A 13,564-nucleotide genomic window follows, 5' to 3' on the forward strand; every position below is an offset into this window, starting at 1 on the left:
TGATGCAGAGCTAACAGACTCACCAGTAAGCATCCTAAGTGCTGAACGGATCATAAATGTGTGATCAAGTAATTCAAGGTATAACACATTTGTGAAGGGAATCCAATTTTGGCATTCTTGACACTATAATCCATCTCATTCTTTCTGTGGAGCAGACTTCAGTTGTGAGAATTATGTGAGGGTTATGATTCCTTTCTTTTTAGGTCACTTACTGTAGCTTAGTCATTAGAAAATCTTTTGTCTGCAGTTTGATATTATTCCATACTCTCTGTAAGCCGATAGAATGTTGTATAGATTTATAAATTCATGAATCAATCAGGGGTTTAAAAAAAAAGTTCCTTTTATTTCCACCTGGGAAGAGTTGCAGTATTTGAACTAATCTGATCTCTTGCAATAAGCTTCACTGAATTTGGTAAAATTTTTGTAAATGAGGAATGTGAAATCTTTCTGGTATTTGTGACACTGATTGTGTTTTCTTTCTCTTTGCACCTTTCATTTGGGGAAGGAAGATAGTTTGATTTTACCAATTTGAAATTGGTGCTTTATTGATGATTTGTCCCACTTGTGTCTCTTTTTTCAGGATGCCCTTATGGTATACAAAGAAGCAATACAGAAAATGCCAAGACAGTTTGCACCACAGAGCTTATACAACATGATGGGTAGGTGCATTGCTAGTGCTTCTGAAAGGTACTTGAAGAGTCAGGCAGGGCAAAATAAAAAAGCTGAGTCAGGCAACTGGTGCTCAAATAAACAGAAAAATAATTGCCATCAGTAGATATGAGCCAAATCGAGTTCAGAGCTTAAATGCCAGCAACTGTAATGTTGGAGAAGACAAAAAAAATGATGAGACTGTTAGTTACTGGATGTACTTAAGAGTGTCCATGCAGCACTTCTACATTTAGAATGAATGGATTAGGGTTTTTTCTCTGCCTCCAGAATCTCTCATCTGGCATCTTGGAGACACCATGTGCAGTTCATACAGGTTCGTTTGTTTTTTTTTTAATCTCCCATTTAGTTATCTTTGAAATTAAGAAGTAATTGTATTTACTTAGTAGAAAATGGAGTGAGATTGATTATAACATAAAATTTAATGTGAGTGTTGGAATTTAAATTTCCTTGTAAGCCAATCAGATGTCCTAACAAGTCCGCAGAGATAGTTGGGGTCTTTTGCAGGTTGTGCCAAAATCTTATTTTCCAACTGATGTACTGTTAGTTAGTTATCTACAGTAAGGGAATTCTTTCTGGACCAGCCTATCTGTCCTTCAGAATTTCAGCAGAGTCCCTTGGCTACTGCAAGAAACATTAATTTAGCTGAGATTTGGGAGTGGTTTGTTTGTTTGTTTGTTTTTCTTTGCTTGTTAAACTCTTAACTTCTGCTCCTCATATTCGTCATCGCATCTTTATACAGGATACATTAAACAGATAAAGAAGATAATATGAATTATGATTTATAATATTCAGATCTGTAAACAGGAGGACAGGTTATTAATTGTTCCAGAGATCCTTTTAAGTAGATTTCACTCTGAAAGGGCAGCTTCAATGTCTGGCCCAGTAGACCCTGTGAGCTCCTTGCTGGGACAGAAAAGGATTTAAGGTGCCTTTCAAGTAGTTCAAAGTAGAGCAATCAAAAATAAATGTAGAAACCACTAGGATCAAGAGGAATCATGGTTCTTCTGTGGCTTCTTTTCTCCCTCCCAATGCCTAAAATGCAAGGGCATGTGCCACTGTTTTTCTTTTCCCATGCTGCCTTTAGAACCGCTATGACCTATAAGATTCTTTAGTTTTTTACTTTTTTTGCACATTGGTTACTTTTTTAGGTTCAGAAGACCTTTCTCAGCTTCCTTTATAAGCATAGTCCATGATATCCAAGTTCACTCTATTGCTGGGATTTGCATTTATTAACTCACAAAACAGTAGTGAACACAAAGACCAGCTCAGTCCTTTGCTGGGTTTGGCTGCTGCTACACTTCCTCCCTCCACTGCTTAGCCCATGCTCTGGTTTCAATTCCCTTTAGGCAGCCACCAGCACTTCACAGATGTCCTAGCAGCATAACAAGTTAGGGTCGACTAAGCTTACCTTAGCCCCTTTCAGCCTATTGGAAAAAGCAACAGGCTATTATTGAGGTCTATAAAGCGCAGCTTATGCTAAACATAGAATATATTTTATTTGTGTTTTGGTTGCTGTTGTGACAGCAGCTTTTGCAGGGAAGCCAGAACTTGCTCCACGCTAGTTGCTGGGTTGTTGGCTGTGCTGCAAAGACAATCCGAGAGGCTACATGCAGAGTACAGCAATGGCTGGAACTGAACGTAGTGCAGTGTTATTAACAGCAGGACCCAGGCTGTTTTGTTTAAAGCTGTCCTGGATGCACATGTCCATGACTGTATGTGACTGCAGTTAGACGCAGAATTTGGTTAGTCTCTCCTACTTGTAATAATGTAAAGTTTAGATGACAAGACAGAGCTAGTTAGGTGTAGCTCACTTTATAGTGTGGGAGGAAAAAGAAACCTCTGAGTAGTAATTAAGCCCATCTGATTTTGACATCTATTTTAGACTATACAAGTAATCCCCTGCAAGTGTACTTCTCCTGTGAAAGGAGCTCATATAACTAACTTGGCCTTGCTAGCTCAAGCTGGGTGGGGTAAATCCTAAACATTGATTCAGTTATCTCTTTACATTGGATGTGACAAGAGAACAGGAATGCATCCGCTCTACAGCTCATACCATATCATATCATTGGGCAGCAAGAGGCCAACCAGATTGTTTTTGTTTTGATGTTCAAGATAAAATCATAAACACTTCCATGATAACACTTTCTTTGATAAACAGCATTACATAAACTTGTCTGCCTACTTCTTGCCTTTAAAAGGGAGACTAGAAGAACTGAAATAGGGTAGTCCTGTCTCATGTGCTTGGAACTGCATGAACCTGAATCTGAGCTGTGCCCACTCACCTTATGTTCATTGCTGAGGAGGAAGGGGGGTAAGCGGGGGAGTGCTCCCCATCTGCTTGGGAAGGAAGAGACCTTCCCTGTCTCTTTACTTGTGGAAAAAGTCTTCGCAGCTTATCATGAAATTCAAGAATAAGTTCAAGGATTATCTGCTGCAGTTGTCATTGTGATTGATCCATTCTGAGATTCTGGCAGTTGCCTTGCTTGATTCAGTGTTCGACACTGGCATGTGATGTAAGAACACAGAGCTTCCTCTAATTTTTAATAATTATTCAGTAATTGCATTGAAGCTTTTCTGGAAACCGTTTTCCCTGTACGATGTACATGACATACTCAAAAAAAGAAAAAAAAATGAGACACAAACAGTTTTAACTGATTTAGGGTTTGAACTCCAGCACTTGGAGTGCAGTAGCATTAACACTCCAGCAGCGTTAAGCCTTTACACCACCTGCTTCCGTTTGTGTTGCACTTTACCTATGCTTGCTTCTATGGATCTTTTGCTCTGACAGGCCCAGAGACTCATTCCTCCAGGGTGTCAGCCTGTCCGACTGACTGTCATCCTTTAAAACTCTTAAGTCGTTCACCTCATAAAGGAAAAAGAAGTATTGGGCCTCCAGAAACAAGCCATGCATTTGACTTTGCAGTTCGGTCATGGCACGAAAGGCAGGACCAGAAGACCTGCATCTTAGATGTTCTAAGTTTGTGCGTATGAAAACTTGCAGGGTAGATTTTAGTCTTCCATTGCCATGATTTATTTTGCCAGGTGTGCAACAGCTCAGCTAAGAAAACCATATGTTTCTCTGGCTTTGTACCAAGAAGTAAAATCTTCTCTTTTTTTTAAAAAAAAAGAACCCGAAACAGCTAAAAATTAAAACTCTAAAACTAGAATCAAAACAATTATTCAACAAGCTGTATAGGGTTGGCTCGGTATATATTTTCTCTATGTCATATTTCTTTGATGTAAATTAAAAAGTACACGCTAAGGTTACACAGATTAATTTGCTTGGCATGGCAACATGCACTACAAAGGCCAGAGTCCAGCTCAGCTGCATTAAAGAGGTAATATATTTTGTTTAAAGTTTCAATTAAAACCTAGGGTCAAAAGATAAAATGGTCCCTGTGGGATCTTGAACACTTTAATGCCAATATTAGGCTTGCTTAAGGATCAGCCTCTGCTGTAGATGTCTTTTGCGTTCCTTGAAATCTGATATTGTACAGTTGATTGTATTACATTGCTTTTAAAACCACATTGGCCCACCTGCTACAGTAATTCATGCTCCTGGCAGTTAAGTGGTGTGAGGTGGACCATGCAGGCTTTATTTTAATGCTGTACAGTAACAAGAAAGTTGTTGGGGTGGCATCGTCCAGGTTTTGATTAGCAAGATACTGTTGTAAAGACAAATGCCTTGATCACATTTAATCTGCCCTTGACAACTAACATATGAATGTCTATTTTTAAATGCATTTTAAGCAGGATCTTAAAAAAGTTTTTTATAAGAAATGCAAGTTACAAAAGAAGGTAACAGTGCAAGAGTGAATAGTGTTCATGATGCAGAGATTAGAGTTTAGATTTCTACACATGGACAGAAGACAAATCATATGCAAGTGGCAGCCAGGTACAGAATGGGAAAGGGGAGCCAGATTTTACATCTGGTGCAGAGGTTTGCACCATAGTACAAAGACTTAGCATGCAAAGAGACTTTCTGTGTTGATGATTATAACATAACTATCACTTTATTTGATTGTGCTTTTGGGTGGATGTGGCTGTTTGTACAAACCTGTTAATATTGTTAAGGCTCCTATCCCATTTGCCTCTTGCTCCCATTAAGTCCTTTTTTATTGAATTACTTTTAAATGTTGTTTAGAACTCCAAGAAACACTTTTGCTGGCATAGTTTTACTGTTCATGCTATGTAAGACTGACTTTTTAAAAGCCAAAGATGATTAAACTGTGAAATACATATCTCACGTTGTAAGTTATGTGGAGCGTGGTACCTGCACTCGTCTGAACTTCAGTCACCAGTGTACTTGCTATGTGTCTCATGACAGTTTGCTGGTAGTTTCTTACTAAATGTACATTGCAAACTTTTTTTGCTTTTGGTTGAAAAAAAATATTTTCTTTCCTATGTATATTTTATTTTATAATCTGGGGAAATATGAGTGGAGTCCACTCCATTAGCGATGGGAGTAAAAGACTGTGCTTCTTTCTCTCCCCCTCCCTGCTCTCATCCTGCTACTTTAACTCTCCCCCTGTGAGACTTTGCAGACTATGGTAGTTTATATCCGCTGTCCAAAGCTGAGTATAAATCTCCAGGCTGACTGCAACGTCTCCTGTTTTTTCACTTTGTTTTGCTGGAGGGATTCAAGCTGGGTATGAAGGTTATAGCAGTGGATTGCTGAGGGCATAGTGGATGAAATGTTTGAGACCAGTTTTGTTTGGGTTTTTACTTCCAAGTTTTAAGATTTTCTTAGTTTTATCTCCTTATACTCTTGATCTGTAATTTCATGTGAAATGCTTGAGTTTTCTTAGGCAATATTCTGAAAAAGCTGAGTCTAAGCTTGAAATGCATTTGTAGTGTAAACATAGGAGGTTTTACATGAAAATAAGTGTAATTGTAACATTTGGTTCAGTACTGAATTTAGAAGTTAGGGATCTCAGATAGGCATGATTTTAATAGAATGTGCTTCTTTTAGGAGTGTTTTAAACAAAATTTTACTGGCATAATGTCTATGTTTTACTGACTAAAAATAATCTTTAAAATGTATGTAAGTAAAGTAAAAGACAAGAAAAGGGTGAGATCACGTGTTAAGTTATGAACTGTTAAGAGTCGTGCATATGATCTACTACTTGTGCATCTGTTGGAAAATGAAAATGAAGCTATCTCAGATGAACACAATGCTTCTATTTGTATCAATATACTTCTTTCACTGGAAATCTTTGTACAACAGGAAACAGCTGTGAAAAGTCCATGCTGTTCCATGCTGCAACTGATTTTATTTTGTCCTTCGTTTAGATCTGTTTTCCACTCTAAGTATTTTCCTTCAATAATAGCTTAGTGGTCTAGTTAGGTCAAAGGCTTTGCTTTGGCTAATTGAGACCTATAAGAATCTGCCCAAAGTAAATGTGGATTGACTCCCATCCATCAAAAGCATTCTTAAAATACAATACCTTCCATGAAATTCAAGATTATTCTGTGAGGGGAAAAAAACCAAACAGAATATGCTTAGTCTATGCAGAACTTAAAGCTCATTAGGTTCACATGCTTCAACTGTTTCAGAGATGTGCAAGCGCTGCATGTTTAAAACCAAGACTGTTAATCTTTTGCAATAGGTCATAAGTATCAATATAGGATCGCATCAAACTATGCTTCTAGTTTTATTATCTCACTATATGCACTGGCACCTAAGGGAAAAAAAGAAGGAAGTTACATATCTAAGGAGGTGCGTTTACAGTAAACCTATCTGCAGCCTTGATTTGCACTTGGAGGCTGCACAGCTGCATTATCAAAGACACAAACCCCTTATAGTACTGTGGTACACAGGGATGCAGACCTGACCATCATTTCCTAAGGCATTGTTTATGTTCCCAATTCCAAGAAATGATGGAAAAATGAAATTTAAATCCTGGCTGAATTTATATCTCAGAGTTTTTCCTTTTCAAAGTGCATCTCCATCACTCTTTCTGATTTGACCTCTGCTCTGGTGAATACCAAATTCTTTATTTTCTGTATTACATTTTTACCGTCCATCAGTTTGGATGGCAGGTAGTTAACATATACAAGGATGATGCAAGACAGATTTACATTGTATTGGTTCCTTTAGGGACACAAATTTTCAGTTGTCTGTTCAGCAGTATCTTTTGGAGTCCTAAGAAGAGGACCACAGAAGGCACAGTGCTACTACATAGATAGTTCTATTGTACTTGGTTAACAGTACATCTAATGTGCTCCCTGGAAGGACACAGCCTTTAATTGGTATGACAATGTGCATATGAAACAGAGCAGATGTGAAAACAGCAGCTGAGAGATTAATTTAGAACCAGGTAACATATGTTTATGTAAGTGATGCCTAATTCTGCATTTTTAACAATGCATGATATGTATAAGAAAATCTACTGTCGTTTTTTTTAAGGGTTTATATTAAGATCACATTCCACCTAATTATTGAGGGTAAAGTTAGCCCTTCAGAGGAAATAAATGCTAGCAAGCCGACCCTTTGTTAGTAATATTATTTAATATAAATATTTAATGTTTAATATGATTATTGTGTATCAATTACACTTAATTAATTTGTCCTGGAATCATGGTCTGGATGGTTTTGTTGGGGCTATTTTAGTTTGTTGGGGGAGGAGGTTTTTGTTTATTTTGAATTCTGGAATTCTAGAGAACTATGGGGAAGTATTGCTTTGGAGAATGGTAGTCTTGCAGTCGATCTACTTCTATGGCAAATGCACTTGGGTACTAGGATTTAAGAGTGGTGTAAGTCTCATTAAAAGGTAGTCCATTAATCATTCTTCTGTCATAAAGTATTAACAGACATGTTAATGAACTATGTATACACTGCTTTAAGTAGTGTTTCAGTTGCATATTAATGTGTTTCCTTGTACTACATTAGCAAATGAGAGTTACAATTAAATGATTTAGATTCCTTCTTTTGGAATAGGCTAAGAAAAGGTTGCATAAATAACAGAAAACAGTAGCTGAATTGTGAAAGTTGAAAAGTTTTTGAATGACTGATTTGTCTCTTTCTACTTAAGTTAGCTTTTGAATTTCTTGCCACCATTCATTGCTCAGGCAATGTTGCACGTGGCTGCATATTGATAAAAACTGACAAACTGAACTGTCAATTTATGTTTTAGGGTTTCCATTGTGATGAATTTTTTTCTTTGCTGTTGTTACCTTTAATTGAAAATTGGAATGTAACTCTCTTGAACTTTATAGATCAGACAAGTTTCAGTAGTAAGTGTGTGTGTGTGTGACCTTTCAGATTTTTACATGAGTTTTAAAAGATTTTACAAATTAGGTAATTGTTAAAGTAAGTTTTGAAAACTACTCACATGGGCCATCATTTTGCATATTTTCTGCCAATAGACACTTGTTTTCCTAATGAGTAAGTCACTCATGTTGCAGGTTTGTAGACAATTGTAAATAACAAATTATTTTTTTTCTTATTTTAATCTCAGACACGTAAATGCATCCTAAATGACAAAAGTCAATCCATTCATGTTTTCTTTGTAATTTTATTGGAAAACTGTCTGAAGCTTGAACAGCTTTTAATAAAATTGCATCAGTCTAACACATAATATCACTTGATTAAATTAATGCTTCAATTAACAATTGCTTGATTTTATTACTGACTTTGAGTATCGTGGTGGCAGATTCTCTGTTAGTTTTCAACTTGGATTTTTTTTTAGATAGGAGTGTAATTGTAAATCATTGAGAAGAGGAAATTAATAACAGCCCTTAACAGTAATCTTCTGTAGTAATGACATGCTCTAATTGCTTATAGTATAGCAATTCTTGATGATATGGGGCTTATGGGGAGAAAGCACATTCTCCAGAAGAAAATTGTTCAGATAGAGAGAAGTCTCTGTGAAGTCATCAGGGGAATAAAATTCCTCTTTTTACATTTTGACATTTAGATTGACATACTGTAACTTCATTTCTAGCTGTGCCACTCAGAAATATCCTCTAAGTTTTAGGAGCTTAACTTGTAAAGGAGTTGATCTCTTAAAACCTATTAAAAATTGAATTTGCCCGTACTCTGAAGATGTTAATCTCTTCTTATATCAGAATCCATCATGGAAAAATAGATGAGAACCTTGGATATTTTTGAAATTTGGCAGTGCCTTCAGCATATACTACCAGCAGATAATAGCTCCATCTCTTATGGCTGCTTAGATTACTTTTTAAAGGATCTTATTGTTAATTGCTTGAATCTTTTCCAAGCTATAACAGGTTGAGATGGAATTTTCCACTTTAGAAAAGGGCAATGTGGATTCCTCATTTCCTGTATGCTAAATGAAGCAGGGGCTGTGGGAAAAATAGTATTCAATCAAACAATTAAACATTCTGCTATAAAGCATACAGCTAGGGAGAGGACTCTTGCTTGTCTTCTGGCTTCTCCTATCCTTTCAACACGTGACTTGATGACTTTTTGTTCATAAAAAGGTATAATGTTAGCCACTGATTTATGAATGCTGACATTGAAGAAAAACATATGTGATGTTGATATCCCTATATTTGATCAAGGTTTTTGGAGGGTGTTGGTGATCTTTTGGGGTTTCTTTTCTGTTTGGATTTTTTTTTTTTAATTTGGCTTGGCTTTTTTGAAATTGTTCTTTTAGTTTGGCCCTAACTAGCAATAGAATAACTGGAGTATTTCTGGGACTGAAACATCAGCTACTTCTGTGTATGTAATCAGGTATCGAAGACCAGTGCATGAGTACAGAATGCTCTGTGGATCCTTGAAGTAGAAATCCTGGTCCGCTAGATTTACAGGCTGGCATCCCTTTTTGGAAAAACTATGTTTGCTCATAAAAAATCGTGATGGCATCCCTTAGCCTTGGCTCAGTGTGGCTTCTAACTCTACATCACACTTATTTTATCTGCAGACTGTGGTTTGGTCATTTTGTATACACTGTACTGTAACTTCTGAAACTCAAATGTAAATGCCACATTTTGCCTGGAATCCCTATCCTCTTGGAATATCCCCTATCCAGCATCTAACTGGACCTGGTCAGATTTTCTCTCATAAAGAATATCCTCCATAGCCCCAGTAAATACTTAGGGTAACTCCCATTGTAAGAGTTCCTTCTAATTTACTACTTTGAGCATGTAGGTGGCACCTTTTTCTTTGAGTTTTGGGATGTGGTAGTTGGCTTTAATCTTGAATAAAAAGCATTGACCCTTTTCTCTTCCTCTAATGTCCTCACAGCTGTTAATTTCCATGTAATGCAGAACTGGGGGCAGTGACACACCTGGAGACAGCTTTCGCTGACTTCTACTTGGGTCCGCTCCAGTCGTCTCTTGATCCGTTAGTGGTGGCACTGTATAAAATATGGCTTAGCAGTTTTGAGAAGATATTTAGCAATTTATTTGGAATTAATCAGATGGTGAGATGATGAAATCTTGACTCTTCTGTAGGCATTTTCAGTCTCTCATAGGCTTGAGCAAGGGCATATTTATATCTAGAGACCTTGTGAAACAGCTGTGTAAGTACAGGTATTAATTAGAAGGCTGCTGTTCTTCACCATAACATACTTGTTTTGTATTGCTTATTTCCAGTCTTTGAGAAATTTGGTTGTTTGCTTCTTGAAGAAAGAGCCTGACTTTCTCTGTATGCTTAATTCTTTCTCAGAAATTTCAGGAATACAATTATCTATACCACAGTAAATGGCTTTCTGACATCCCATTCATCTGTTGTTCTTCAACATTGCCTGCCTCAGCCTCTCACAATAAAGGATTTCACTTTAAAAGATTTCCAATTTTGATAATTTCATATGTGATTTCTTAAGACACTATATTCTAATTTAAACTAATTGGGACGGATGGCCTAATTTAACTACATTCATAGATTAGGGTTTTTTGGTCTTGCCTCTCCCTCCAATACAGTTTCAGGATTGTTTTCTTAACCTTACTTAGTTTTAAAAAAATCTGGGGTTTTGATGTATTATGATTAAATGCAAACATTTCCCATATTCTTCCTACAACTCCATGCTGTGCGATGTAGCCTGATGAAAAAGAAATAACTTATCTACAGCAGATGTGATAAAATTTCTGTTAATTGAGACTGTTGACTTCAACTTAACAGCTGGAGCTGTCTTGCAATTCTATTCCTAGACTTTCATCTCAACTGTGCTCTTTGAACCATGATAAGACCATAACTCAGTCTTCTCACTCAAGTGTCTGTAAGGATTTTTTTTGTGTGTGTCATTGCAGGTGTTCAAAACACTTCACCGTTTTCAAGATCTCTGCCCACTTAATACATAGCAAATTATAAACAAAGTAGTAGACTATGGAACTCTTGAGAAATTTTAGGCATTCTCATTAGAATTTGTTTTGCCCTATAGGAGAAGCCTACATGAGAATGAACCGGCTGCCAGAAGCAGAGCAGTGGTACGTGGAGTCACTGCGTTCCAAGAGTGATCACATCCCAGCCCATCTTACGTACGGAAAACTGCTTGCTCTGACGGTAAGTTAGTCAGCAACTCCTGGGAGCTGGTCCCAGGCCCTTTGAGTAGGTAAAGTGACATGAAGACTTTGTCTTGCAAATTGCTTATTGCCCTATTTGTGACACTATTTCAGTCATGCCTTCTATTTAAGGATTTTGACAGTGTCTTTGTGAAACATTGCATCCATTCCTGAAATATCACCACCTCTGTGCTGCAAAAAGGCAGTTATAATAATGTAGGAAATCATAATAGATAGTTCTCTGGTTGAAAAAAAAGGCCTTTACTATAAGCAGTTGGGGTCACAAGTAATGATATTCATACAAAATATATTTAGTGTTTGACCCAGGGTTGTTGTACCAGCATACGGCAGAGCTAGGGGTGTTATGTATTCTTTATATGTCTCATGCTTTGAGTCTGCAATTGTTTGGGAATAAGTCTTTGAGCTTGTGAAAAGAAATACTTAACTACTAAGAGGTAATTGTAAAAAAGAAAATCAGAAGACTTAAACCTTTTTCCTTCTTCAAAATTTACTTTGCCTTTTGAGTATAGATGAGCTTGTAGCTCCAGCTAAACTAGCCCCATATCACAGTTAAAACAGGGTGCCATTCCTTGGTTTTCACATATTTTGAAGATGAATATGGATTTCTATTTTATCAACTAAAATAATTCTGTTTTAAAACTGGCTTTCAATTGATTTCCATTTCTCATTTACCTGACCATATTCTCTTTCTTGTTTCTTTCTTGTACAGCTGCTTTTGTTGTTCACTCCAATGATTTTGTATTTCCTTTCTATGCTCTACTGATACGCCTTTGTATGGCTCTTCAATCCTTGTGCATCAGTTTGAGTATCTTTTCCAACTTTCCACCAGCTGTAAGATTTTACTCTGACTTTGTTTATGCCCTGTCCAATCTTCAAGCAAAAAATGTCCTTGGACATGGGGTAGAGATCCCGTGAAGAAAAATAGCTCATAATTAGTTTCAGGACATCCATTGCTGCCAAAAGCATCTGAATTATGAAAAGGGGGAGAAATTATAAGAATTTTCTTTGAGTAAAAAATGACAACATAATTAGCATTAAAATTTGTTCAGTGTTATCATGTGATATCAAATACAGTTTGATTTTAAAACTACCTGAATTGGAACTTTTAGCTTGTAAGTGAAGTAAAGATGGTAGTTGCCAGTTCCAGGCACTAGAGGACACATTTTTTCTTCAGTTTCCCGTTACAATTAAAATTTCTTGGATATTGACAAACACATGTGCTCACTGATTACCTTCCTCTGGGATAGAACTGCAAGTAGGTTATACAGCAAATTTCCTAGTTTACATTGATTTCTGGTAGATATCTTCATATCTTGCACCTAAGAATGATAGGAAAAAATCAGCATTATTGGTTTTTCAGCAGATCTTTGACACCAAAGGTCTACTTTAGCCCCCTCTCCAATCTCATTTTTGCACATTCTCTGAACTGCTGAGTATAAAAAATATGAGATGTACTAGGAAAAGTCTCCCAGTTGTTCTGGGAAACAAGGTCTCACAGTTTTCTTCAAAAGAGCAAGATCCAGAAATCCCGTAACTCTGTACAAATATTGTGAACTGCTAAAAAGTACTTTTTAATTTCATCCCCTCATTATGAAAATTCAGATATAGGATTAAATATTAGTGGCATACCCCAACTTTGGGAAGGAAGTAGTGACAAATGTACGTGAATCCTTATATTAGAATTGAACTTTTTTTTTTGCCTTTTTATTCCAGGGCTGTAGATGTAAGATACATGTGAGCTGGATTTTGCTTTGAGGATCTGATCTATGTTTGTGGAAGAGTGTGTCTTATTAGCAAATAGGGCAGGAACTGTGTGCAACTTTGAACACTGAATATTGATAAGCAATGAAATACTCTGGTTGTCCTTTCTCACCACACAGTTCCTTACATGTACTTGCTCTGTGCCATAACTGTAGTCTGTTTGTTATCACTTCTTGAGACTTTTATTACTATTGCTTCTTCTTGTATTCATGGAAATGTGTACAGGAAGGGTTCACGTCCATTCTATTAACAGCAAAGCAAGCTGGAAAAATGGTGCTGCTGTCCTGTTGGCTCGTAGTGACATAGGACTTCATAAATGTATAACAAGGCAACATGTTGATGACAAAGTAATTAGACATGGCAGAAACTTTTTCAGGTGTTTATTTCATTTATGAAAATAAAAGTTTATTTATCTTCATTATTGAAATTTGGCATTTGATTCTCTCAGCTACAAAGTCTGAAAAGACATTTGCCAGGAAAATAGATGATGAAGAGGTTTGGCAGTAGAATGTGGATTTTTGTATCTATGTTGGTCTTTTAGCCTTAATCAGTTTTGCAGTGTACCATCTGCTGAGTGATTCACATTAAATGAATTTTTTTCTGGTTTCTAGAATACTGTACTAAAATTCCCATCACAAATATA

The 13,564-nt window shown here is 36.7% G+C and overlaps 1 protein-coding gene across 1 annotated transcript in view; it reads left to right on the plus strand.

Moving 5' to 3' along the window:
- TMTC2 (transmembrane O-mannosyltransferase targeting cadherins 2) overlaps positions 1-13,564 on the plus strand; it is a 247,617-nt gene that overhangs the window by 179,231 nt on the left and 54,822 nt on the right. The window contains exons 7-8 of the mRNA XM_069858349.1: positions 581-659; positions 11,019-11,140. Of these exons, the coding sequence (XP_069714450.1) occupies positions 581-659; positions 11,019-11,140 (201 nt within the window). The remainder of the gene's footprint in view (positions 1-580; positions 660-11,018; positions 11,141-13,564) is intronic.

The sequence above is a fragment of the Phaenicophaeus curvirostris genome, chromosome 1 (assembly GCF_032191515.1).
Source record: "Phaenicophaeus curvirostris isolate KB17595 chromosome 1, BPBGC_Pcur_1.0, whole genome shotgun sequence".
Classification (NCBI taxonomy): Eukaryota; Metazoa; Chordata; class Aves; order Cuculiformes; family Cuculidae; genus Phaenicophaeus; species Phaenicophaeus curvirostris.